At 47.2% G+C, this 25,586-nt stretch overlaps 1 protein-coding gene across 1 annotated transcript in view; it reads right to left on the bottom strand.

Annotated features, from left to right (window-relative positions):
* Positions 1 to 25,586, bottom strand: part of LOC123354514 (claudin-16-like) — a 40,234-nt gene that overhangs the window by 1,948 nt on the left and 12,700 nt on the right. The window contains exon 4 of the mRNA XM_044996631.1: positions 19,559 to 19,750. Coding sequence (XP_044852566.1) covers positions 19,559 to 19,750 — 192 coding nt within the window. The remainder of the gene's footprint in view (positions 1 to 19,558; positions 19,751 to 25,586) is intronic.

Below are 25,586 nucleotides of genomic sequence, written 5' to 3'. Positions count from 1 at the left end.
TTCCTGACTGCGCATGAGATAGGTGCTGTGCATGGTCTTGTTCACAGAGACAGACTAGTTCATTGTTCGCAAAAATGTATCTTTGTAAGGAATTCACTCTCTTTTTCTCATCACACAGCTGCGACTGTCTCCCGACCTGCCCCAGCATCCCCCTCACAGAGGCTGGCGCAGATTAGGCAGCGAAAGAAAAGGACACGGGATGAGATGTTCGCTGAACTTATGGGCTGCTCCCGAGCCGAGGCGACCCAGCAGAGACAGTGGAGGGAGAACCGCTCTCAGTACCAGCGCTCACACAGAGAACGGGAGGACAGGTGGCATCAAGAGGACCAGCAGGCGACTCAAACACTGCTTGGACTAATAAGGGAGCAAACGGACACGCTCCGGCACCTTGTGGATGTTCTGCAGGACCGCAGGCAGGAGGACAGAGCCCCCCCGCACTGTATCTGCAACCGCCCTCACCCAAAGTAACAAGAAGGAGGGGCGCCAGGGGCCGTGAAAACTGTCACTCCACCCCTGCAGAGTGCTCAATTACCAAAAAGCTCTCATTCCCTAAATTTTGAGAAGTCCTTCCCTTCCTGACTCACCCAAGCCCCCGTCCCAGTTTCATCCCCTAACTGTCAAGTTGATTATTAAAAGTACTTTGCTGTTAATTACTGTTTCCGTCATGTTCTTGTACAGAAGATTGTGTTTGAAGGGGGGAGGAAGGGGGTTGGTAATTGCATAGGACAGTCACCTTTACCAGGGTACAGACACGGGGGCAGGATCAGCAGCAAGTCACACACACAGTGCAGTCAGTAGGCACCCTGTTCGGTCTGGGAGGTGGTTTTCATGTTCTGTGTGGGTGGGGGGTACGTGACTTTGTGGCGGGGACGGCTGTTACAGATCTTATGCAGCGGTCCTTGTCCTGGACCACAGAGCCATGCAGCAGGGGAATCTGTAACCGTCCTCCCCCGCCACAAGGTCACATAGCCCCTGCACACAGTGTCTCGAAAAGGAGGGATGGCAGGCTCCGTTGAAACACTCAGTCTGGCACTGCGGACCGCTCTAGGAGCAGGAGCCTGTCATTCCTTGAGTTTAGAAGTAGCCCTTTCGGTTAATATACTGGCTGGTCTGGTGGTCCGGTCCCAGGATAGGGATGTGAGTTCCATCTATAGCCCCACCGCAGTTTGGGAATCCCATTGCGGCGAAGCTACCTATGATGACCTGGACGTTTCCCAGGGTCACTACCTTTGAGACCAGTAGCTCAACGATTGCAGGGGACAGCAACTCACAGAGTTCAAGGAACTATGCGGTCTCACCAGTCCGTGCTTGTTTCCCAGGCCCAGAATCGCCATTCCAGAACATGAACATGACCCATTGCCACCATTATGTCCACGGCGCGGGTTCCCGTGCTTTGTGAGAGGTCTGTGCCACTCTCACACTTCATGTCCTCACTGCGCTGCCGGAGCCTCCTCGCCCAATTTCTCAGCCTCTGACTGTGGAAGAGGTGGATGATAAGGTGCGAGGAGTTGACAACGGCCATAAGTGCAGCGATGATCGCAGCGGGCTCCATGCTCGCAGTGCTGTGGCGTTCGCGCTGTCACTCACCAGAAAAGTGCGCGAACAGATTTCCCGCCGGCACTTTCAGGGAGGGAGGACGGGAGTGACGCTTGAATGACGACTGTTACCCAAAACCACCTTCGACACATTTTTTCCCCCAGCAGGCATTGGGGGCTCGCCCCAGAATGCCAATGGGCAGCGGGGACTGCGGGAACTGGGGGATAGCTGCCCACAGTGCACCGCTTCCAATGTCGACGCTTGCCCCTTTAGTGTGGACTCACAAAGTCGAATTACTGTCCTTAGTGTCGCTACACACATTCGACTTTGTAAGGTCGATTCCACAAATTCGGGTTAAGTTGAATCGAACTACTCTTGTAGTGTAGACATACCCGGCAGTGTCCTAAGGTGCCACAAATACGCCTGTTCTTTTTGCGGACACAGGCTAAAACGGCTGCTACTCTGAAACCAGCATTTTCATGTGTTTTTGTTGTATTGGCATAAAATGGTGAACATACACCTAATGTTGGCATTTGGCTAGCAGACATATTCGTTTGTATGGTCTGTACACTGTGTCTCTCTCGTCTTTCCAGCTGCCCTGGTTTACTCGTGCTTTAGTGATTGTGACTGGCATTCTGTGCCTTGGTGCGGTGCCATGTTTAATCGCAGGACTGAAATGCACCAAGCTGATCAGTGACCAGGTCCATCAGAAATACAAATTTTCCTTTGCTGCTGGGACCCTTTTCCTTCTGTGAGGTAAAAATCAATGTTTTTATTTAAATCAAGCATAATATAAATAGTCTAGGCTCTGCATGTATACACCCATTAAAGTGGCTTGAGTTTGGTAATTCCTGGATAGTGACTCAGAGTCCTGGGGTGGGATTTGAAAAGCACAAGGCACTGGTTTCACTCTGCCCCTATGGATGTCAGTGGGAATTTTGACACCTGCCGGGTCGACGGACGGTGTTTGACTTCTCGGAGTTAGAACTATCGCGTCTAATCTAGACGCGATAGTTCGAACTCCAGACGCGCTCCCGTCGACTCCGGAACTCCACCGGAGCGTGTGGCAGTGGCGGAGTTGACGTGGGAGCCCGTAGTGTAGACTAGGCCTGACTTCAGTCAGAGCGGCATTCAGCCAGTGCGGAAGGCTTTTGAAAACGCCACCCATTGCCTGTCGTCAGGGCTCTGTAGCGCCCTACGGCCTCGTGACAATGGGTGAAATCCCAGCCCGAATGCAATCATGGCGAAACTCCCTTTGTCGTCAAATGAGCCAGGATTTTACCCAGCGATGGGCCAAATTCAGCAGCAATGTAAGTGATAGTATAAGTCTGTCGTCAATTAGCAGGTGTAAATTGGTGTAGCTAGGTAGCAGCCATGAAGGTGGAGTGATAGCAGGGGCACAGCCAACTGACGCTTGTCTGCTATTTGATCGTCTACCTTCTGACACCCTCCTATTGGTTTCTCTCCTGCTATCATTCCACCATCATTTGGCCATGTTAGTTACACCAGTTTACCCCGCATCACCATTTTTAATCAACTCTGACGTTGGCCCTGTATGTCTTGGTCTGTGAGTACACAGCTTATCTTAATGCAGTGTCTCAAGAGGCACCATTCAAGCACTCGATAGTCAGTGTGTTCTCTTGAATGTTTTTGGTTCTCGGGTGGTGCTTATTTTCTCTGCTTCTCATTTTTTCTCACTCCCTAGAGGCAACACTGCTGTATTAAAACCCAGTGCCACAGCGTAGCGGTGACCAGTTTCTATGTGGCAGGTGCTTAGCGCTTGTCTACATTCAGGACTAGCTATTCCTGATTTACTCCATATGTGGATGCTTTTATTCCAGAAGATGGATTAAGCTAATTTGTAATAAGGCCGTTGTGAGGGGGTGTCCCAGGCATGTGTTGCCAGAAGCCCTGGTGCCCTATGAAAAAGAAGTGCAGTTTGGAACGCCATGGAGTTAATCAGGAAAAAACAGCTTTCGATTCACACCCCCTCCTTATTCCAGATTAATTTTCAGGTGTAGACAAGCCCTTATCTACCTGGGAATTCTCTCCAGCTACTGCATTTGTATAGTCCCCCAAAGTAGCCAAATCTACCTCCGACACTCTGCTAAGTCAACCCACTTGTGCCGTTTAACTCCTGGGTGCTTGAGAGGCTTTTCTGTTGTCACGGCTAAAGTAATGGGAAGTCTGTTTTTCCAAGATCGCTTCTTCATTGCAAGCACACACTGCTGACTGTGCTGACTGGTTACTGGTCTCCCCACAGATGTGGCTGCTTTTATTGGTGCTGTAAATATATATATATATTACTAGACTGTCTGCACCAGCTGAACAGCGCTCAGGACAAGTCCAGGGTTGGGGCAAAAGTGGCTGTAAACGAGGTACATCCCAGTGCCTGCTGCAAGTTTGTCTTGCAACAGCTGACAGCAGCCCTCGTGAGCATTTAAGTAACCAGGATTATCTAGATGCAGGGGTACCCTGGCCAGTTGCTCTTTTCTTTCCGCCACAACTCCTCTGCCCGAGGCCCGATTGGCATGAGGCAGGGGGGTTACTTACCATGGTGGTTCTGCACCAGGTCCCTGGATCTGCCAAGCTTAGGGATGGATTCTGTGAGTTGCTAAGAGCTCTGTGGATTGGGGCCATGGTTTTACATGCTTGGTCAGGGTTACACAGCTACTTTTCTGCTGAATGTGCAAAAAATCAGGTCAGACAGTGGCTATAATTAGGATTACCATATTGCAAGTTCCCAAATAGAGGACACTGCCAGGTGCGGGGAGATGGAGAGGCAGTACATTTGAGGGGTGGTGCAGGATCTATTTGGGGTGTGTGAGAGAAGGTATTTGGGAGTGGGGGAGGGGGTGTCTACTGGGAGAGGTATTGGGGGTGCTGGAGTAGGGGTGCGCATTGGGAGGGGTATTTGGAGGGTGCTGGAGGAGGTGCATGCAGCCTCACTCTTGAGGTCAGGGGTCAGTGTCGCTCCCTGTTACAGCGGCAGGGCTGCTGGTGCAGGGCCGGAACGCAGCGCCAGCCCATCAATCTCCCTGACGGCCTCTTCTCCCCCAGGGTGGGGAGACAGGGCCTGGCCCTGGCAGCCCCTGCATCTGGGCCCTGTGGCGGGACAGGTGGCCCAGCTAAGAGGCGCTTGGCAGCCCCGCTTACTTGGCGAGCTGGTTCGGGGTGGGTGGGATCTGGCGGCCGCAGGGCAGGGACCAATGAACGTGGAACGGCTCTTTCTGAGCTGCAACGTCTGCGCCACAAAAGTTCCGGACATTGACTCTTAGCTGAAAAGTCCCCCGGGAGAGAGGAGGGGGAATAAAAAAAAGGCAATGTCGACATGTAGTAACCTTTCTACAATGCCACTGAGGTGCTGCTTTTGATACCTCAGCACCACTAATTTCTATATATAATTTATGCCAGGGCTTCCCGGGGCTGAGCCTTCGCAATTTGAGCTTGGAAGCTCAGAGCCTGTGCACCTCTGGGCTCGGCAGGTCAGAGCCCTGGCACCTCTGGGCTTGCCAGGTCAATTATGAAAGTAAAAAGAATTGCTTGAGCCCTGGCACCTCTTTCATGACAAATTAAACACTGGTCATAGGATTGACATATATTATTAACCCTTTGGTGTCATAGTTACTACATTACACTTGGAACTTGGCTGTTTTGGCAAAACGATGCCACCTCCACGGGTAAATTATCCAGTTCTCTGATGTCTTTTTAGGCCTCTTCCCAGGCTTTGTCACTGGCTTTTTAAAAAGGCTCTTCCCAGACTTTCCTGGGATCTCAGACTGGAGAGATCTAGCTCTCCTCCCCCTTTCCTAGTCTCGCTCTCTCTAGGTTGCTCCTTTCCCCGGTCCCTCCCTGCTGCTTCCATCCCCTAACACTCCTCCCAGCCTTACTAGCTCTGACAGTTTCTAACACCCGTCAGCCCTGGTGTCACGGATTTACCTGGCGATGCTCTGGAACTACTCCATATGAAGCCAGTCAGGACTCTGGGGAAGCCCCTCTCTGTGAGCAGACTGTCTCCAGGGCAAGAAGCTTACGCAGATTTGACCTTCCTGGGTCCGAGCTAGGAGTATTCAACATCCCTTTCTACACTGTGTACTTTCTATAGAGAGTCCACCCAGGCGGGGTCCTGGGGAAGCCAGAAGGCCCGGCACCCCAAGTCCGCAGTCCAATGTGCCTCTCCGCCAGCTAGTAAAACTGAAGGTTTATTAGACAGTCTGAAAGAGAGCTTTTAGGTCCAGAAACAAGACCCCTAAGTCAGGTTCATGTTGGGGCCAGAGAGGCCCGACTCCGGGTCTGGGCTATCCTCTCTTTTCCCAGCTAGCTCCAAACTGAAACTCTCCAGCCCCTCCTCTGGCCTTTGTCTCTTTCCCGGGCCAGGTCTATTTGTTCTCCTACACCTTCATTTGGCACCTTTGCAGAGGAAGGGCAGTCAGGGTGTGGGACATTCTCTGTGCAGACAGCATCACACCTGACCTCTAGGGCTCTGCAAAATTCACACCCCCTAAACATCTACAAAAAAAACAGGAGTACTTGTGGCACCTTAAAGACTAACAAATTTATTTAAGCATGAGCTTTTGTGAGCTACAGCTCACTTCTTCGGATGCATCTAGATACTTAAGAACTGCATGGGGGAAACTGAGGCACCCACACAGTATTCAGAGAAAACATTAAGAACATTCCCATTTCATCACACCTGGGAACAACAATAACCAGAATTCCACGTATTGTTGGCTGAAACCAGTACCAGGACAGTGCTGGTCCCACAGCCTGCCTTAAAGAGCAAGCACACCCTCTTATGTGCTATTTTCCCCCAGGTTTTGGGGCACTATCCCATGTTAAAGTACATGTATTTCTGTACATAAATGCAAAGCATCAGCCTAGCATCTATTAGGGTGCCACCTTTTTCCCAGGGGGTAATGCCTGCTTTCTTTTGCAGGGCTGTCAGGAGCAATCGCAGTTCTCTGGTATGCAGTGGACACTGTTCAGAAGTATAGGCTAGAGGTGAGTTTTGAGCTTGGAAGAAACATAAGAACATAAGAGTGGCCATACTGGGTCAGACAAAAGTTCCATCTAGCTCACTATCCCGTCTTCCAACAGGGGCCAATGCCAGGTGCCCCAGAGAAAAGGAACAGAACAGATAATCATCAATAATCCATCCCCTGTTACCATTCCCAGCTTCTGGAAAACAGGCTAGGAAAACAATCCCTGCCCATCCTGGCTAATAGTTCTTTGTATCTAGTTCTTTTTTGAACCCTGTTATAGTCTTGCCCTTCACAACATCCTCTGGCGAAGGAGTTCAAAGGTTGACTGTGAATGGTGTGAAAAAATACTCTTTTTTAAAAAATATGCTGCCTATTAATTTAATTTGGTGACCCCCCTTGTTCTTGTTTTTATAAGGAGTAAATAACACTTCCTTATATACTTTCTCCACACCAGTCATGACTTCATAGACCTCTATCATATCCCCCCCGTTTAGTCGTCTTTTTTTCCAAGCTGAGAAGTCCCTGTCTAATTAATCACTCCTCATACGGAAGCCGTTCAATACCACGAATTATTTTTGTTGCCCTTTTCTGAACCTTTTCCAATGCCAATATCTTTTTTGAGATGGGGCGACCACATCTGCTTGCAATATTCAAGATGTGGGCGTACCATGGATTTATATAGAGGTAATGTGATATTATCTGTCTTATTATCTCTCCCTTTCTTGAGTCACAACATTCTGTTTTCTTTTATGACTGCCTCTGCACATTGAATAGATATTTTCAGCGAACTCTACATAATGACTCCAAGATTTCTTTCTGGAGTGGTAACAGCTAATTCAGACCCCATCATTTTTTATGTATAGTTGGGAAGCAGTGAGGAGATGGGCAGTAAACCCTCTCCCTCATGCTCCCCTGCAAAGTCAGAACCACTGTGCACGCGAAAAGTCAGGAAGCCGTAATTCTCGACAGCGGTCCCACTGGCTCCGACGATGGACCCGGTGCCGGCCGCGTGTTCCACTTCGGTGCCAACAACCCCTCCAGGAAGTGTCACGTCTGGGGTGCAGCCTCAGGCAAGGTGCAAGGTGGGGCTGGTGTGCTGTAGCATCTTCGGAGCCTGCTCATTCCAGAGGGACACACAAGCTTCAGCTACTGCGGCTGTTTGCCACTGGTTGGGATTAGGCAGAGTGTTTATTCTGAGGACCAAATAATTAATCATAACAAGATCTAACGGCTGGAAGCTGAACTCAACAAAGATAAAACTGGAAATAGGGTGCCAGAAAAGTGAGGCTAATCGATCATTGAAACAGAGCCCTAAGGGAGGTAGTCAAGTCTCTGTCATTTGGAGGCTTTAAATTAAAAAGAGCGGTCTCTCCAAAAGATATGCTCTAACTAGTCGAGGGTTACTGGCCTGTGCGAAGCAGGAAGTCAGGCTGCATGGTCATTCTGACTCCTTCTGGCCTTAAAATCCAAGACTCGATTTAAAAGGCCAAGCATTTCAATGGAACCTTAAAGGACTGGGTGCCTAAATCCCTTAGGCACTTTTGACTAGCCCAGTCTAGAATGTGCTGCCCCATTTCTCACAACATGGATTATGACCATAGGCGCCAGCTTCCTCAAGGCCCAGGGGACAATCAGCCCCCCCGCCCCAGCCCGCCTGTTCCCAGCATGTGAACACTGCAGAACTAACACAAGCCTTGGAAGAGACTAGCTGCAGGTTTATGTGAATTCAGAGGACATTACCTGGTCATAGTGGACCATTTTGGTCAGCGAGCCCAGACTTTTCTGAATCCACACTTTTATTCCACCCATACGTGCCAGTCCTTTGTTCTTGAGCTGTCGTTTCTGCTCCGCTTCCTTGCTGAAAGGTGGGGAAATCTATGCGTGATTGGGGCTTGCATTGGCTCTCTGGCCCCCTTATTTATCTGCGTCACTTTCAATTAGTTCCTGAACAACTCTTCATTCCATCCAGAAAGGGTGGTGACACACAGGTTTATGTCCCTTAGCTTTCTGGAAGAGCTTTCCTGGGTAACCAGGCAAAGTATAAGGGAAACTGAAGCACATATAGGAGTCATAAAATATTACAAAAAATTCCCATTTCATCGCCCAGAGCTAGTCTTGATTTATGGCTATTGAGTTGGAATATTGAATATAAGAGCTGGCACACTGGTACAGACCAATTGTCCTGTCTCTGAGCATGACTAATTACAGATTCTTCAGTGAATTGTGCAATGGATTTTGTCCTGAGTGTGGCCAAACACAACGTCATGGTCTCTTACTGCAGCACCAAAAGGCCCCCTTCTCCCCTCAGGAGTGTGGCTTTTCTGTGCTATGGCAATTCATACCCGAATGACAGCTGATGTCATCTTTCTGGCCCAGCATGTACTTTACATGGAGTTGTTCGCTTCTTCTTTCCTGATGGGACTATTTATATAAAAACAGCTCCTTTGTTTCTTAAGCTTCATTTTAGCCTAGCTAGTCAGTAAAATCTGTAAGGAAGGCAGCACAATGGTTTCCCAGAGATGAATGCCCAAGCACACACTTGAAAGGCAACGGATCCTGGCTTGTTTTCCAAAGCTGGAGGTTACCAGAGCAGAGGGCTATAACCAGTTACAGTGACTTGATCCATGCAAAGAGGAGTTGGCACTCTCCAGGAGCTGCCATGGGTGTTGTGCGTTGTCTCAAACACAGACAAGCTTCCCCAGAGAGAGGCTTTATAGAAGAGTTTCTCGGGAGTGTCTTGCTAAGGTCCCCATAATCTGGAGATGTGTATAGAGTGTTTTCTGCTAAAGTCATTTGTTCTAAATAAGCACTATTTTGCTTGAAGAAGACCGTTTTGGTCACCACTTACCACTGTCATTGTGTGGGTGAAGCTTTCTCCCTGCTGCCTTGGAGTGGTTTCTCATCTCAGGCGTCTGTCTCCTAAGTACTGTATCTTAGCACCTGGTGCCTCTACCGAACGGGGCCCCTCCTAGTGCCTGGGACACAGAGTGCTGTCCTTTGGGGAATTGTTTACTAACAAATAATATGTCAGGAACAACCATCTCCAGAAGGGGTTACCATCTCCAGCGCCTGGGCTCAGATGGGGGAGAATTGCATAAGTCCATCCCAAGAGACAGGTGACAGCCCAAGGTCTGAGACTTGGAAGGGGTGCACACGGAGTCACCAGGAGATGTCAGAGAGTCCAAGTCCAGAAAGGCGCATTGTGCTCCTCGAGTCTGTCCTCCTGTGTTGCACAGCCAGAGAACTGCCCCACAAGAACTCCAAGAGCATTTATCCCAGTAAACCTGCTGAAAAATTCACTTTGGTGCTTACTGCCAGCACCTAGTATCCCACTGAGCTCACTGGCTACCTTCCTTTTCAGGTCAGTCTTGGGATCCCAGGGGTGACCTATGAACTGGGCTATTCATATTGGATGGCTGCAGCCGGCACCATCTGCATATGTGTGACAGGGATCCTGCTGATTGTCGCCAACTTTCCCAGGATCCGGACACCAAGACGGGGGAGGAACCAGCCACGTGCCTGCCTGCCATCTGTCTCCCAGAGGAAAGGCACCTACCTGTGAGGCAGTGAGCGCTTCACTCTCTGACAGCCACTGAAGACAAGGGCCTTTGCTTTAGTGCAAGATGCTCTGGATAACAGAAGAAATTTTGTTTTTGTCAATGTTTACTGTCCCACCCCCAGTTTTTGATCAGATCTACCATACCCCAGTGCTGTGAGAAGCCCCCTCACTCCCTTGGGAGAGCAGTCACATGCACACTGACATTAATGGGGCTACTTGTGCAAGTCCCAGAGGCGTGAAGGATTTGCACTCGGGTCCAGAGGGAGGGTCAGTGTGGCACTGCGGGAAATGCAGCACAGCCTAACGATGGTCAGGCAGCTTCACCAAATAGTTGTAGAAACTGTTAAAGCTGCAAGTCACCTTGGGGGCAGGAGATAATCCCGATGTCTGTGCATAGCGGTGAAGGCAGGATCATTGCAGGGCACTATGCTCTGGAGCAGCAGGACTAGCCTGGGGACAGACGGCAATGCCAGCTACACTTGGTTTCTATCTCTGCTCATTTCTCTTTACGTGTGCGTGTACGCGCAAATGGGAGAATCTGTGTGAACTAGATGCTAGTGTCTCAGCAATGAACTGATTAGCCCTTAGATAAGAGCAGTTAGCGCACTATGAAGCAGCGGTACGTCTTCATTCCTATTTGCTCTAGCGAGAATTAGACATTCCTTTGTCTTCAGCTTTTTTCATATTAATCTATAACACATTAATTACACTTTATTATAGTGGAGGAAACCTCTTATTTACTAGAAGAAAGCAACAAATGGTGCACTTAAGAATGAGACCAAATGACTTCTTTTTGTTCAACATTTGGGGAAAAAAAATCACTGTGCTAGTGATCGAAGGCAAAGAAAGACTGGAACTAGGAAACCACAGAATAAATGGCATCGGCCCATAGTGGCCCTGATTTTGGGCAATAGAACAGCTTGTATGGAAATGCTCCCCCACTCTGTATGACCAGGTATTAATTTAATAGAAATAGCCAGCTGGGGTCCTCATTTTCTGCTAGAAGCAGAATTTAATAGGGATCCAGGCAAAATAGGACTAGATTAAGCATACAATGTCAGAAGCAAAGAATGTTGGCCTGACTCTGCTCCCCCTAACAGCTCTGAGATCTTGGGTTGGGATTTTCCAAGTAGTGTCTCAAGGGAGTTAAGAACTGGCATCCTATTGTGAACTTTAGGCTCTTTTGAATACCTTGGCCTTCACCCAGTAGTGACTCTGGGAAGGATTCGGGAGTTGCCGTCGATATCAGCTGAACATGAGCTCCCAGTGTGACACTGGCCAAAAGAACAATGGGAGTCTGGGATGCATAAACAAAGGAGTCTTGAGTAGGAGCAGAGAGGTTATTTTATCTCTGTGTATGGAACTCGTGTTATTGCTGCTGGAATTTTGTGTCCAGTTCTGGTGTCCACAACTCAAGAAGGCTGTGGATAAATTGGACGGGGGGTGGGGGTGGGGTCAAAGAAGAGCCAAGAGAATGATTAAAGGATTGGAAAATAAGCCATATAGTGATAGACTCCAGGAGCACAATCTATTTGGTTTAACAAAGAGAAGGTTAAGGGGTGACTTGATCAAGTGTATAAGTATCAATATGGGGAACAAATATTTAATAATGGCTATGACACTGACAGACAATATGCGAGTTCATGCCAAGGCCCGGGACTCACTGAACCCATACAAATTCACCTCTCTTCTACCCCATGAGAAGGCTAGAGACTGAGATTGTGTACTGTTCAGGCTTTTCTTTGATTTTTAGTGTTTCTTATGCCTCTCCCACAACCCCTTTTGCCCCCTCCTAACTGGTTGCTTGCGCTTCTCTTGTGCTAGGAGTTGAGGCAGTTGTACATTAAACTCCCACCAAAACCAGCAGCACTTTAGCACTATTTCTTTTCTTTTCTCATTATACTAACAAACCCAGCTGGTTAAGCAGAATTAACACACACTGTGTTTGTCACACATATTAGTAAGGATCTAAGAAGATCAAATGGGCAAACAAAACCCCAGAGTCTATCAGGCAAATAGAATGCTATATTACCATCACTGGGGTCTTGGGACTGGAATCAACCTGATTGTTTTGATCTTTGTTTAAAGTGAGCATTTATCACTAAGGCCAGTCTGCCTGGTGAAATCTAATTATAACGCTTGCTAGAAGTCTGGGGTGTCTTTCCTGCTTTTTAACAATCTGCCCTGAGCTTGGCACTCTCGGTTGGGAGTTACTCCAGACAAAGTGACAATGGGCTATTCAGTCTAGCAGAGAAAGTTATAAAACGATTCAGTGGCTTGATTCAGACTGGAAACAAGATGTAAATTTTTAACAGAGAGTTATTAAACATTGGAACAATTTACCAAGGGTCGGGGTGGATTCTCCATCACTGACAATTTTTAAATCAAGTCTGGGGGTATGGCTACACTTACGGTTTGCAGCGCTGGTAGTTTGCAGCGCTGGTCATCCAGCTGTGCAGGGCCAGCGCTGGTGCGTGGCCACACTCACAGCTACCAGCGCTGGTGTGTGGCCACATTTGCAGTATTTGCAGCGCTGTTGGGAGTGATGCATTATGGGCAGCTATCCCAGCGTTCAAGTGGCCGCAACGTGCTTTTCAAAAGAGGGTGGTGGAGTGGGGTCTAGTGTGACAGGGAGCGGGGGGAAAGAGAGAGGGGATTTTTGGAGCCAACACTGTGTGTTTAGCTTCCTGCATTGAAAAATCAGAACATGTTTCTGACCCCTTAGTCTTAACTCTTAATTGCAAACAGCCTGCAGCCAACACGACTCCCCGCTGTTTCACTCCCTCCCTGCTTGCCTCTCATTTGATTGTTTACAGCCAGGTACAGATGATCACAGCAAACAGGAGCTCTGTTTGTTTTTTTATGCAGCCTCTCTTTGTTTTGTTATGAACGAGCTCGATCGGAGCTCCGTTGCTTATCTAAAAAACAAACAGAGCTCCTGTTTGCTGTGATCATCTGTACCTGGCTGTAAACAATCAAATGAGAGGCAAGCAGGGAGGGAGTGAAACAGAGGGGATTTTTGGATCGGAGCTCGTTCATAACAAAACAAAGAGAGGCTGCATAACAAAACAAAGAGAGTAATTTATAAAAGCATTCTGGGATACACCTTATACCCTGGAGGCCAATCACAGCGCTGGTGTGTGGCCACACTTGATGACCAGCGCTGCAGCACCAGCGCTGGAATCCTTATTCCCCATGCTGAGTGAGGTGTACGGCCAGCGCTGCAGCCAGGGAGTTGCAGCGCTGGAAGTGCCCTGTAGGTGTGGCCACTTACTAATTGCAGCGCTGGTGGAGGCTTTCCAGCGCTGCAACTCGCCAGTGTAGCCATACCCTGGGTGTTTTTGTAAAAGCTTCTCTAGTGACTATTTCATGACAGGTCTCTGGCTTCTATTATACCAAAGGTCATATAAGATGAGCACAGTGATCCCTTTTGGCCTTGGAATCTATGAATCTATGAAGCCACATCATTGGGCGCAGAGTCAGGGCAACTCAGAGCACCTTAGAAAATCCCACCCTGACTGTAAATGCAAGAAGGAAAAGTCATTGTCCTCATTCTCCATCTATGATTATTTTAAAATCAAGAATGGACGTGTTTCTCAACGATCTGCTCTAGATCACAGGTCACTTGGAGGATTCTGTGTATCGTGAGGTCTTTAAACCACGATTTCAGGTCTTCAGTAATGCAGACATACGTTAGGGGTTTATAAGAACAGTGAATGGGGAGAGTGTGTTGCCTTGTGCAGGAGGTCAAACTAGATGACCATAATGGTCCCTTCTGATCTTAAGTCTATGACATCACCCAGGAATTAATTAATCGACATTCTCTGGCCTGTGTTATACCAGAGCTTAGACAAAATGGTCACAGTGGCCCTTCTGGCCATGGAATCTATGACTCATCATAGGCCTGGGGCTGGAGCCCTCCTGATGTTGAGTGGCACTTACTTAAGCAAGCAGTGGTATTGAAACCAATGGGATGGCTCATATGAATAAGCAATATCCATCATGAATATGGGATGCAGAACTGGGCCTTGTGATAGCATCTGCTCCTCGGGATAATACCTCCTGAATATGACACATTTACTGGCAGAAACATAATTGTAAAGGACTTGGCACTCTACTCTGTCTTTAACGAAAAGTGACCGCTGCCATTTTGGCCAGCAAGCTGGGTTTGAGCAATGGCTCCACCGTGCTAAAACAGGATGATTGTGTCACAGTCTCACCAATAGGTGACACAGACACTCAGCAAACACCCAGAGAAACTGGGCAAAACTTTAACTATAATGGGAGTTTAAAACAGCTGTGATAGATGATAGGTTAAGCAAATGACTTTTCCTCTTTTGTACTTGTAATAAGCTGGTTAAGTGTGTTGTGTCATCTTCTAGTGGCTGGTCCGCAGAGTGGACAAAGACCTACTACCATTGCTTATGCATGGAGCTATTCCTTTAGCTTAATTGTAGAGGCTTTTCTGTGCAGCTGCACGTGACAGGTTCATTTATCGTGGGAATTCCAGGGGGATGGGGTTGCTGCATCCAGAGATTTATTTTGCAACATGCGGTGTGTACATGCACATCTCAACTCCACCTTCCCTGGCCTAGCGGGGGGGCTCCAGGGGCTAGTTAAAGGGCGGTTCCGCGGGCCGCATGTATCCTGCGGACCTGAGTCTGCCTACGCACCCGCCCCTTTAGGAAATGGTTCTACACTGGCTTCTAAATCTAGCAACTGGTTCTTGCGAAACGGTGCGAACCGGCTCCAACTCATCAGTTTTTATAGCCCAGCCTCCCCTTTCCCCTGAGAGGGCAGTTTGCACTTGAGGCCTGGGTCTGCGAGTAGCAATCTGCAGCTCTGGGACCTAATTCTGAACATACTCCACTGATACCAGTATGGTCCCTGGTGACTCATTGGGGTGAGCTCAGAAACGGGGCGGGCCCCCTTCTCAGGAGGAGGCAAAAGTTGCTTTTCCTGCTGACGCTTTGAGTTAAATATAGAAAATGTAACGAGACCAAATCAGAATCCACACTGCTCATGACGAACCTTTATTAAGCAGATGCTCACCCTAGCACATCTATATTATGCTAACATGACACTACACACGCCCATATCTTACCAACGTAATGCCAGCCTCTGGAGTACCTTAAGGTACCTGTGGAGTACCTTAAGGACCCTTCCAACTAGTCTACACTTAAAGAACACTACAGAAACTTGCATTAATTGCCCTAAAAAGAAATCAAGGTTCTGGAAAATTAATTGCACACGGTCAAAAAGCCACTGTCACAAGCTGGAACCTGACATGATGTCTTTACTTCAAAAGCAAATCCAAAGAAAAGGAATCCATGCTGTGTAGAACAGTCTTTGACTCTGGCAATTTCAGGAGGTTTGATCGCTTTGGGAGCGCAGCAGACACAAAGAATGGGACTGAAGGCAGGTATCCTTGGAGGTACGGCTACTTAATTACACTCGGGAGTTTATCACATACATCCGCCCAGTGGCAGTTCTACTACAGGAGTAGATGTCCCTTTGAGGTCTCCTGGAGGGTCTAGCAGCTGACAGAGACAAAAGATTTAAAATAATGTAATTGAGAAAGATTATAATCTAGAGAAGATGTGAAGTCAAGTTGCGACACTATTCTTTGTAGCTATATTGTTATGATATGAATATGGCATAACTAAGATATATTTTCTGCAAGATGTGTCATGTGAGCTATCATTGGGAAGGTTATGATTTACTGAATAGGATTATCTTATTGTATGCATGTGTCATTTCTGTATCTGAAGTTAGGAGTATTGCCAAATAGAGGGGAATTATCTAGCAATAATCTATTGAGCTGCTGGCAATGCTCCTGCTAATGCTGCCCAATATGTCGTTAGCCTTCTTAGCAACAAGGGCACACTGCTGACTCATATCCAGTCTCTTGTCCACTGTAATCCCAGGTCCTTTTTCTGCAGAACGGCCACTTAACCAGTCCGTCCCTAGCCTGTGGCAGTGTATGGGATTCTTCCTTCCTAAGTGCAGGACTCTGCACTTGTCCTTAATGAACACCATCAGATTTCTTTTAGCCCAATCCTCCAATTTGTGTCGGTCACTTTGGACCCTATCCCTACCCTCCAGCATAGCAACCTCTCCCTCCCCAGTTTAGTGTAATCTGTGAACTTGCTGAGGGTCCAATCCATCCTATCATCCAGATCAATAAAAATGTTGAACAAAAGCGGTCCCAGTACCAACCTCTGGTTGATACTGGCTGCCAACTGATCACTACCCGTTGAGACCAATGATGTAGCCAGCTTTCTATCCACCTTATAGACCAGCCTATACTTTTTTAACTTGCTGGCAAGAATACTGTGGGAAACCATAACGAAAGCTTTGCTAAAGTTAAGATGTCTCACATCCACTGCTTTCCCCATATTCACAGAGCCAGTTATCTCATCATAGAAGGCAATCAGGTTGGTCAGGCTTGACTTGCCCTTGGGGAAATTCATGTTGACTGTTCCTGATCACGTTACTCTCCTCCAAGTGAGCCATGATTTTTCCAGTGACTGAGGTGAGTTCTGTCGTTTCTCGGGTTCTCCTTCACCTTTTAAAAGATGGGAACTATATTTTCCTTTTCCCAATCGTCCGGGACCTCGCCTTATCGCCACAAGATTTCAAAGATAATGAACAATGGCTCTTCAATCATATCAGCCAGCACTCTCGGATACATTAGATCTGGACCCATGGGCTTGTGGACGTCCAGCTTTTCTAAATTGTCCTTAACATGTTCTGTCACCACCGAGGGATGCTCACCTCCTCCCCATACTCCCACAGTGCAGCAGTCTGGGAGTTGACCTTGTCTGTGAAGACCGAGGCAAAAAAAGCATTGACTACTTCAGCTTTTTCCACGTCATCTATCACTAGGTTGCTTCTCCCATTCATTGCAGGTCCCACACTTTCCCTGACTTTTCTTGTTGCTAACATAGCTGTAGAAACCCTTCTTGTTACCCATCACATGCAACTCCAGTTTTGGCCTTTCTGATTACAGCCCTGCATGCTTGAGCAATATTTTTATACTGCTCCCTAGACATCTCTCCAGGTTTCCACTTTTTGCAAGGTTCCTTTTTGTGTTTAAGCTCAATGAACATTTCATTTTTAAGCCAAGCTGGTCGCCTGCCATATTTGCTATTCTTTCTGCACATCGGGATGGTTTGTTTCTGCGCCCTCAATAAGGCTCCTTTAAAATACAGCCAGCTTTATATTTAGAGTCCAGGAGCTCCTAGAGGCCCCAGTGGAGATCAGGTCCTTCTTGAGACACTCCATGAAGAACTCATAGTTGAGGTTCAGTGAAATTTAGGGTCCATTGACAATTCCAATCTGGAGTGTAATTTCTACCTTGAGGGGACATGCTTGCTCAAGTTCTAGTCAGGCTAGTGTACTAAGAATAGAATGTCGTCATGGTCTTGTGAAGCCCATAGCATTTTGGACGGTTATGTGCTCGGCAGGCGCTAACTCCTCCCACCACTTCTGCAGTTGCAGCGCTACTTTATTTTTTGCATGCTAGCTTGATCAAAGGCAGAATTTAACTCCATCTCCAAGTGCAGATATACCCTAAGTCTAACTGGAACTGAACCCTGAGTTCTTCAGCGAGCGTTTCTTGCTCTGTGTCTGTGCAGCATCTGTTACAACATGACCCTGATCTCCACTGAGGTCATAATGATCTACTGAAATACCCCTACGCACCTCAGACTCAGGTCTACAGATGTATTTAAGCAACTAATTCCCATAGAAATCAAGAGGAGTTTGGCAAATACCTTTGAGGATCTGGTACTTAATTACTTTGAAAATGAAACGTAGGTGTTCTTGAAATTTTTAATGTATATCTTTAGCTAGTTGTGCTTCAGATTCCATTTCAGCCTTCTAATTAATTTCCTCCTTTCTTTCTGCCTGTCATAGTTTATGCTCCTTTTTCTTGGCTTCACCATGACGGGACTTCAATTTCCTGAGACCCCCCCGGCTTGAATAACCTCTTGACTATGCCATTTCACCAGGCCAGTTTACTTCTTGTCTTCCGGTTGCCCTGTTTGAATGCTGATATTCACGCCTTCTAAGAATCTCATGTTCGACTCAAGTAGTCACAATTGTCCAGCCCAAAGGGGACATTGGCCTAGAGAACTAGAACAAGGTCTGCTTCCAGTTTTCTTGCCTGCGGTAGATGGAGGGAAGAGGCTTCAGCCACATAGGTAGTGGAGAGTCACGGGACAGCTTGTAGTGACACTGGGATGCTTTAATATATGGCCAGTAATCGTCTGCTGAAAGCCCACATTCATGGTACCGTGTTTTCCAAACCCGAAATGGGTGTTGAAAAGCCAGAGTGATGCTGAGCCCAGGGGAGTATGTGTAACGTGCGCCTTTTACTGACGTTGGGGTGACTGTACCTGATTATGTTGGGCTGCTGGGTTTCCATTCTGAGCCAAGAAGGTAAATCCACGGAGCAGGTTGTCACAATCACTCAGTGTCCATGTGATACTGGGAAAGTGGAGGGGAGGGAGACGCCTTGACAGGAGCTAATATCTCATCGTGTGAGGCAGGACACCGGGGCCATATTGTCAACGGCAATTTGTAGTTCCCATTTACTTCAGTATACTATGTGTGGCCCAGCACGTCTGAAGACCAGCCACATGAGGGCTTCTGCTCTGGAGTCAGCAGCTCGGCCCATCCAGACACTCTGGAGGCTCTGACTGTTGCCTTGTTTACAGGTTCTTCTTTCACTGGCTTGAAACAAACTGGAGATGAAAGCCAATACTGAGCCTTCTTTAACATGCAAGCCTACAAACTCCCCGTCACAAAGCTTCCACTAACAGGAAGTGAGCGTTTTACATACCTATGGCGTAGAGAATAACACAGAAATCCCTGTGCACTGGGGGAGTAGGGCAAGCATCACAATAAAAGGCCAAATATACCGGCCAGGGCAAATCCAGAATACATTGACTTAAGTGGAGTTACTCTAGATTTCAGTTGGGACAAGTCAGAACTGAATATAGACCATGGAACATAGACTGATATTTTTGAGCTGGCTCGCTAGCTAAATTATTTTCCTGGCTAAATAATAATAATATTTGTATTAAAGCAGAAGACTTGTTTTCTGCTCTATCAGGCATGGTGTTGACTAGGAAAGGGGATGGTTGTGTTCTAGGCTAAGCCAAAACTTGAGGTTTTAACCTGTATCTGCATGAGGAAAAAGGACGCGTTTACATCTGGTTTAGCAAGCACATATCAGCTAAACCTAACCTAACCTCAACCACTTTTTCTAGTCAAGAAAAGTCCAATGGCTATACGTAAAGCAACATGTTTAATGTTGCTCGATTAATGAGATTCCTCAACGTCTACAATTTTCTCCTAAATCTGGGCCAAAAGTTTCAAGCTTTGTGTCATTAGATTTCTGAAGACACTGGACAGTTTGCAAATCTGTTTGTAATTGACTTGTCCCTAGTATACTGGTATTGCCATTACTGACCTGTGAAAATATAAAGGCAGCACGTTAGCATGATGGATGCTATAAAGCAACCTGTCGAACCAACCATTCCCAGCCAGCAAGACCACCCGAAGTCGTAGTGGATCCCCAGGAATACGTCGTGTAATATCAGAGTAGCTCTCTCCACATAGACATCCACTGCATACCACACGGAGCCGACCATGCCAAGGACACCTAGCCAAAGAACAAATTCTGCTGAGAAACACCAGCACGAAACGCTCCCTACACACTCCACGCCAGCCAGTCTCCTTAGGGGGACAGGCCAGGCCAGTCTGACAAGGGCTGCTAATCCAAAGGCGTCATGAGTCAGACTCCAAAAGTCAGGAGGTTTTTTTTTTAATACTATAATATTTGGGGAGGGGAAGAGAAGGGGAGAAGGCTACTACTCCCTCTCCATCTGCCTCCCCTACTACTGCCCTTTTTGTCCTCTCCCTGTCTCCTTTGCTCCACCAGGCATCCCTCTCCTACTCACATTGTCCCTCCACGCCCCTCCAACAGTCTCCTTTCCCCTCCTGTTGCTGCAATTCAGCTTCCCACACATTTCCCTCCCTTTCCCTTCCCAGCTTTCGACTCCTCACAGTCTGCGTCTCTGCTCCACTATTTGTCTGCACCCCTCAACCTCTTCCTGCCCCCTCCAAATTACCCTTCACTCCCTCTGACCCTTCCGCTGCCCCCATTTCCTTTGCTCCATTGAACATTCCCTGCTCTGCATTTAACTGCACCCGTCTTTTTCTGCTCTTGTCCCTTTCCTCTACCCCTGCCAATTTCCTGTCCAGTTTTCTAACCATAGAGCACGAGGGTGAGTATCCTCCTTTAAAGACAGTCAGGCTTCAGTTCCATTGGGAACAATGGAATACAGTGGCCATGTTTACTAGGTGCAGCCTCACTTTCACCTGTAGGGAAATGGGCACCATCTTGAACGAGGGCAGCCTGTGGCTTCTGCCTCAGTAGGTCAGGATTTAGGACCTGCAGAAGAGCTGGCCTCTGGGCAACCAAACGAGCATAGCTGGCCTATAGTAGGTAGTCTAACTGGCTATGCTATATGATTAGAAGAGTCAGCAGACTGGAGCTGAAGCCCAGAAGCAGTGGTTCAGCGGCAGCTTAAAGCAGATGCTCATGGCTGTGATAGCTATTATGGCAGCCCTGCCCCTGCCTTGACCCCAGCCCAGCCTCACTCCATGTAATCCGCTTTTGACCCTTGTCTCTGTCATCTGGCCTCTGATTCTGAAGGTGGGCTCCAATTCCTGGCTATTGACACCTGGTCCAACCACTAGGCGTGACCGTCCACATCCCAGTCATTGACAGTGTGAGCAGTCGCTCTACAAACAGGGTACGTCTTCACTACCCGCCATATCGGCGGGTAGCAATCGATTTCTCTGAGTTCTATATATCGTGTCTCATCTAGATGCGATATATCGAACTCCGAACGCGCTCCCATCTACTCCGGAACTCCACCACCGCGAACGGCGGCAGCGGTGGCGGAGTCGACGGGGGAGCCGCCGACTTCGATCCCGCGGCGTGAGGACGGGTAAGTAATTCGAACTAAGGTACTTCGACTTCAGCTACGTTATCCTCATAGCTGAAGTTGTGTACCTTAGATCGAACCCCCACCCTAGGGTAGACCAGTGTATGGCCGAAGTGTTGCAACAGGGATGCTGGCCCTTAGCAGAATCCCAATGTTTGACAGTAGAAACTAAATGGAGAAAGGCTGTCCAGCAATATCATTTCCAGCCTGGACAATTTAAAAGATGAACTGTCATGTTGCAATCCTCATCTGGTTTGGATGTCTTAGGCCTGGTCTACACTAGCCGCGATACTTCGAACTCCGAACGTGCTCCCGTCGACTCCGGAACTCCACCACCGCGGCGTCTGGACAGGTAAGAAGTTCGAACTAAGGTAGTTCGTGTAGCTGAAGTCGCGTACCTTAGTTTGACCCCCCCCCCACCCTAGTGTAGACCAGGCCTAAGGTACGCAACTTCAGCGAGGCGCATAGCGTAGCTGAACTCGAACTACCTTTGTTCGAACTATTAACCCGTCCAGACGCCATGGGATCGAAGTCCCCCGTTGACTCCGCCACCGCCATTCGCAATGGTGCAGTTCCGGAGTCGATGGGAGCGCGTTCGGAGTTTGATATAGATATAGATATAGCTATAGATGAGACGCGATATATCGAACTCCGAGAATTCGAACGCTACCCGCCGACCCGGGCGGGTAGTATAGACGTAGCCTTATTTGACCTATAGATCAAAATCAACCACCACTTGCTCCTTCCAGGCTGCCAGATCTGGTTCCCCACATCACCTCAGGATCATGCTAGTTGAGCATGTCTGGACCCATCTCTCTGACTTGGAGCAGACTCAACACTGGACATAGGGCCTCTGTCTGTAATGTGGCGAAACAGGACTCTTTGCATCAACCTGTCCTGCCAAGGTTTGATTTGCACCTGGGTTGGGAATTGCGAAGCTGCAGCCTCAGTAGCCGAGTTGAGCTGGGTTGGCACCGTCCTCTCTTCCCAGTAGCCCACACTAACACTCAGGTACCAATACCCCGGCGATAGGCAGTGTCAAACACATCTCCAGTACTCTCTTTGGCTCTGGCGGCCTGCAATGCCCAACACCACCCTCGAAGCACTGGTGGAGTCACTTGCCTCAGGCAGTTTCATGAAGTTTTCCCAAGCACATAATTACCCCATCCAGTGAAAGAAGCTCCCAAATTAGAAGAAGCAATAGATAGGTCACTCCTTTCATCAAGACCAATCATCCATTAGGGGTGATTACCCATTAGGGGTAATTTTCCGTTCAGACTACCTAAGAATCCTTCAGTTTGGGCTAGTTCATGCAGCTCATTCATCACTTGGGCTCATTGCCATGACAACTCCATCGACCTCCAGCCAGAAGCAGAGGGTCCCTTTGGGCACAACTACTCACTCTCCAAATATGAAGTACAGCTATTCCCAAAATATCTGAAGGAAAACCTGCAGAAGAGGTTCATTCACTCCTCCTCATCCCCAGTGGGGATCCAATCATATTTCTGGCCAGGAAAGACTGTTCCATTCAGCATTGTGTGGACTACTGAGTGCTGAACAATATTACAATCAAAAACTGGTACTTCTTACCACTTATTAATGACCTGTCCGAAAGACTACACTCTTCCAAGGTTTCATAAACTTGGACCTACACAAAGCTTATAACCTGGTAAGGATCTGGGAAGGATATAATTGGAATACTGCTCTCTGTACCGGCTATGGTCACATTGAGTGTTTTGTTTAGATTTAGATTGTTCAGCACCTCTGCAACTTTCCAGCATTTAATTTAAGCTTTCAAGAGCTTCTGGACCTTAGCTAATTATGCAGCAGAATCCCAATGTAAACCTTATCCCAGAAAACCTTATAGACTCATAGAGTTTAAGGCCAGAAAAGACCATAATGCTAATCTAGGCCATAGAATCTCATCCACCCACTTTTGTAATAGACGCATAATCTGTAGCTGAATACTGAAGTCCTTAAATCATAATTGAAAGACTTCAGATTACAGAGAATCCACCATTTAATGGTAGCTTAAACCTGCAAGTAACCCATGCCCCATGCTGCAGAGGATGGTAACAAACCCCAGAATTTCTGCTAATCTGACACAGGGGAAAATTCCTTCATGGCTCCAAATATAGCAATCAGTTAGACCCTGGGCATGTGGGCTAGACTCAGCACTCAGACACCTGGAAAAGAATTCTTTGTAGTTACGCAGAGCCACCCCATCTAGTGTCACATCACCAACAGTTGTAGATATTTGCTACCAGTAGTTGCAGTTTCGCTACATGGAATTAATAGAATTATAGACTATCAGACTTGGAAGGGACCTCAGGAGGTCATCTAGTCCAACCCCCTGCTCAAAGCAGAAACAACACGAAATAAATCATCCAAACCAGGGCTTTGTCAAGCCAGGCCTTAAAAACCTCTAAGGAAGGAGACTCCACCACTCATTCCAGTACTTCACCCTCCTAGTGAAAAAGTATTTTTCTAATATCCAACCTAAATCTCCGCCACTGCAGCTTGAGACCATTACTCCGTGTTCTGTCATCTGGTACCATAAAGAACAGTCTAGAGCCATCCTCTCTGGAATGGAGTTGAAAGCAGCTCTCAAATTCCCAACACTCTTCTCTTCTGTAGACTAAATAATCCCAGTTCCCTCAGCCTTTCCTCATAAGTCATGTGGTCCAGCCCCCTAATCACTTTTGTTGTCCTCCGCTGGACTCTTTCCACTTTTTCCACATCCTTCTTGTACTGTGGAGCCCAAAACTGGACAGAGTACTCCAGATGAGGCCTGACCAATGTCGAGTAGAGGGGAATGATCACGTCCCTCGATCTGCTGGCAATGCTCCTAATTATACAGCCCAAAATACCATTAGACTTTTTGGTAACAAGAGCACATTCCACTCCTCTGATGGTTAGAAAGCGTTGTCTAATTTCAAGGCTAAACTTATTGATGGCTAGTTTATATCCATTTGTTCTTGTGGCAACATTGTTTCTCCTTAAATAACTTCTCCCCCTCCCTGGTATTAATCGCTCTCATGTATTTACAGAGAGCAATCATATCCCCCCCTCAGCCTTCTTTTGGTTAGGCTAAACAAGCCAAGCTCTTTGAGTGTTCTCTTATATGTTAGGTGTTTCCTTTCCTCAGATCATCCTAGTAGCCCATCTCTGCACCTGTTCCAGTTTGAGTTTTTCTTTCTTAAGCATGTGAGACCAGAATTGTACACAATACTCAAGATGAGGTATCACCAGTGCAATACAGTGTTTTTACAATTATTACAATGTTAGTAATAATTGTAAATCTAACACTTCCCTTTCCTCTACTGCAAACATCTTGCCTGACGCATCCTAGGACTACATTAGCCATTTTCACGGCCCCATCACATTGGTCGCTCATAGTCACCCTGTGATCAATCAATGCTCTCCTCCTCTTTCAATTCCAACTAAAAAAATCCCAAGCTTATAACAAAAAATTCTTGTTAGTCCCTACGTGCTTGACCTTGCACGTTGTACTATTAAATTTCATCGCATTTGTATTACTTCATTTTTCAAGGTCATCATAGTCTGGCAATACCTCCCATCTTGCGCCATCTGCAAATTTTTTTAGAACACTCCCACTTTTTGTGCCAAGGTCATTGTTAAAATTTTTTTAAAAAATTGGTCTCATGACCAATCCCTGAATAACTCTATTAGTAACATCTCTCTAGCCTGACAGTTCACCTTTCAGTATGACCCATTGCAGTCTCCCCTTTAACCATCTTTCAATTCTCACATTAATCCCCAGCTCCTCCAATTTAATTATTGATTTCCCATCTGGAACTGTATCAAATGCCTTACTGAAATCCAGGTAGATGAGATCTGCATTTCCTTTGTCAAAAAAAAATCAGTTATCTTCTCAAAGTAAAAGTTCAGGTTGGTCTACCTTTTGTTGTATTTTATGATAATTACCATTTACATCTACGTCTACAGGGATTTTTTTTCCTTTCAAAATTTATTCCAAGATCTTGCATACTATTGCGGTCAAACGACCAGGCCTGTAGTTTCCCCAATCACTTTTTTCCCTTTCTTAAAAGTAGCAACTATATTAGCAAGTATCAGAGGGGTAGCCGTGTTAGTCTGGTTCTGTAGAAGCAGCAAAGAATCCTGTGGCACCTTATAGACTAACAGACGTTTTGCAGCATGAGCTTTCGTGGGTGAATACCCACTTCTTCGGATGCAAGCAGTGGAAATTTCCAGGGGCAGGTGTGTATATATAAGCAAGCAAGAAGCAAGCTAGAGATAACGAGGTTAGATCAATCAGGGAGGATGGGGCCCTGTTCCAGCAGCTGAGGTGTGAAAACCAAGGGAGGAGAAACTGATTCTGTAATTGGCAAGCCATTCACAGTCTTTGTTTAGTCCTAAGCTGATGGTGTTAAATTTGCAGATGAACTGGAGCTCAGCAGTTTCTCTTTGAAGTCTGGTCCTAAAGTTTTTTTGCTCTAGGAT

Source organism: Mauremys mutica, chromosome 21 (assembly GCF_020497125.1).
Source record: "Mauremys mutica isolate MM-2020 ecotype Southern chromosome 21, ASM2049712v1, whole genome shotgun sequence".
NCBI lineage: Eukaryota > Metazoa > Chordata > Testudines > Geoemydidae > Mauremys > Mauremys mutica.
Note: the sequence above shows the minus strand (reverse complement) of the source record. Positions and strands in the feature narration are given on the sequence as shown.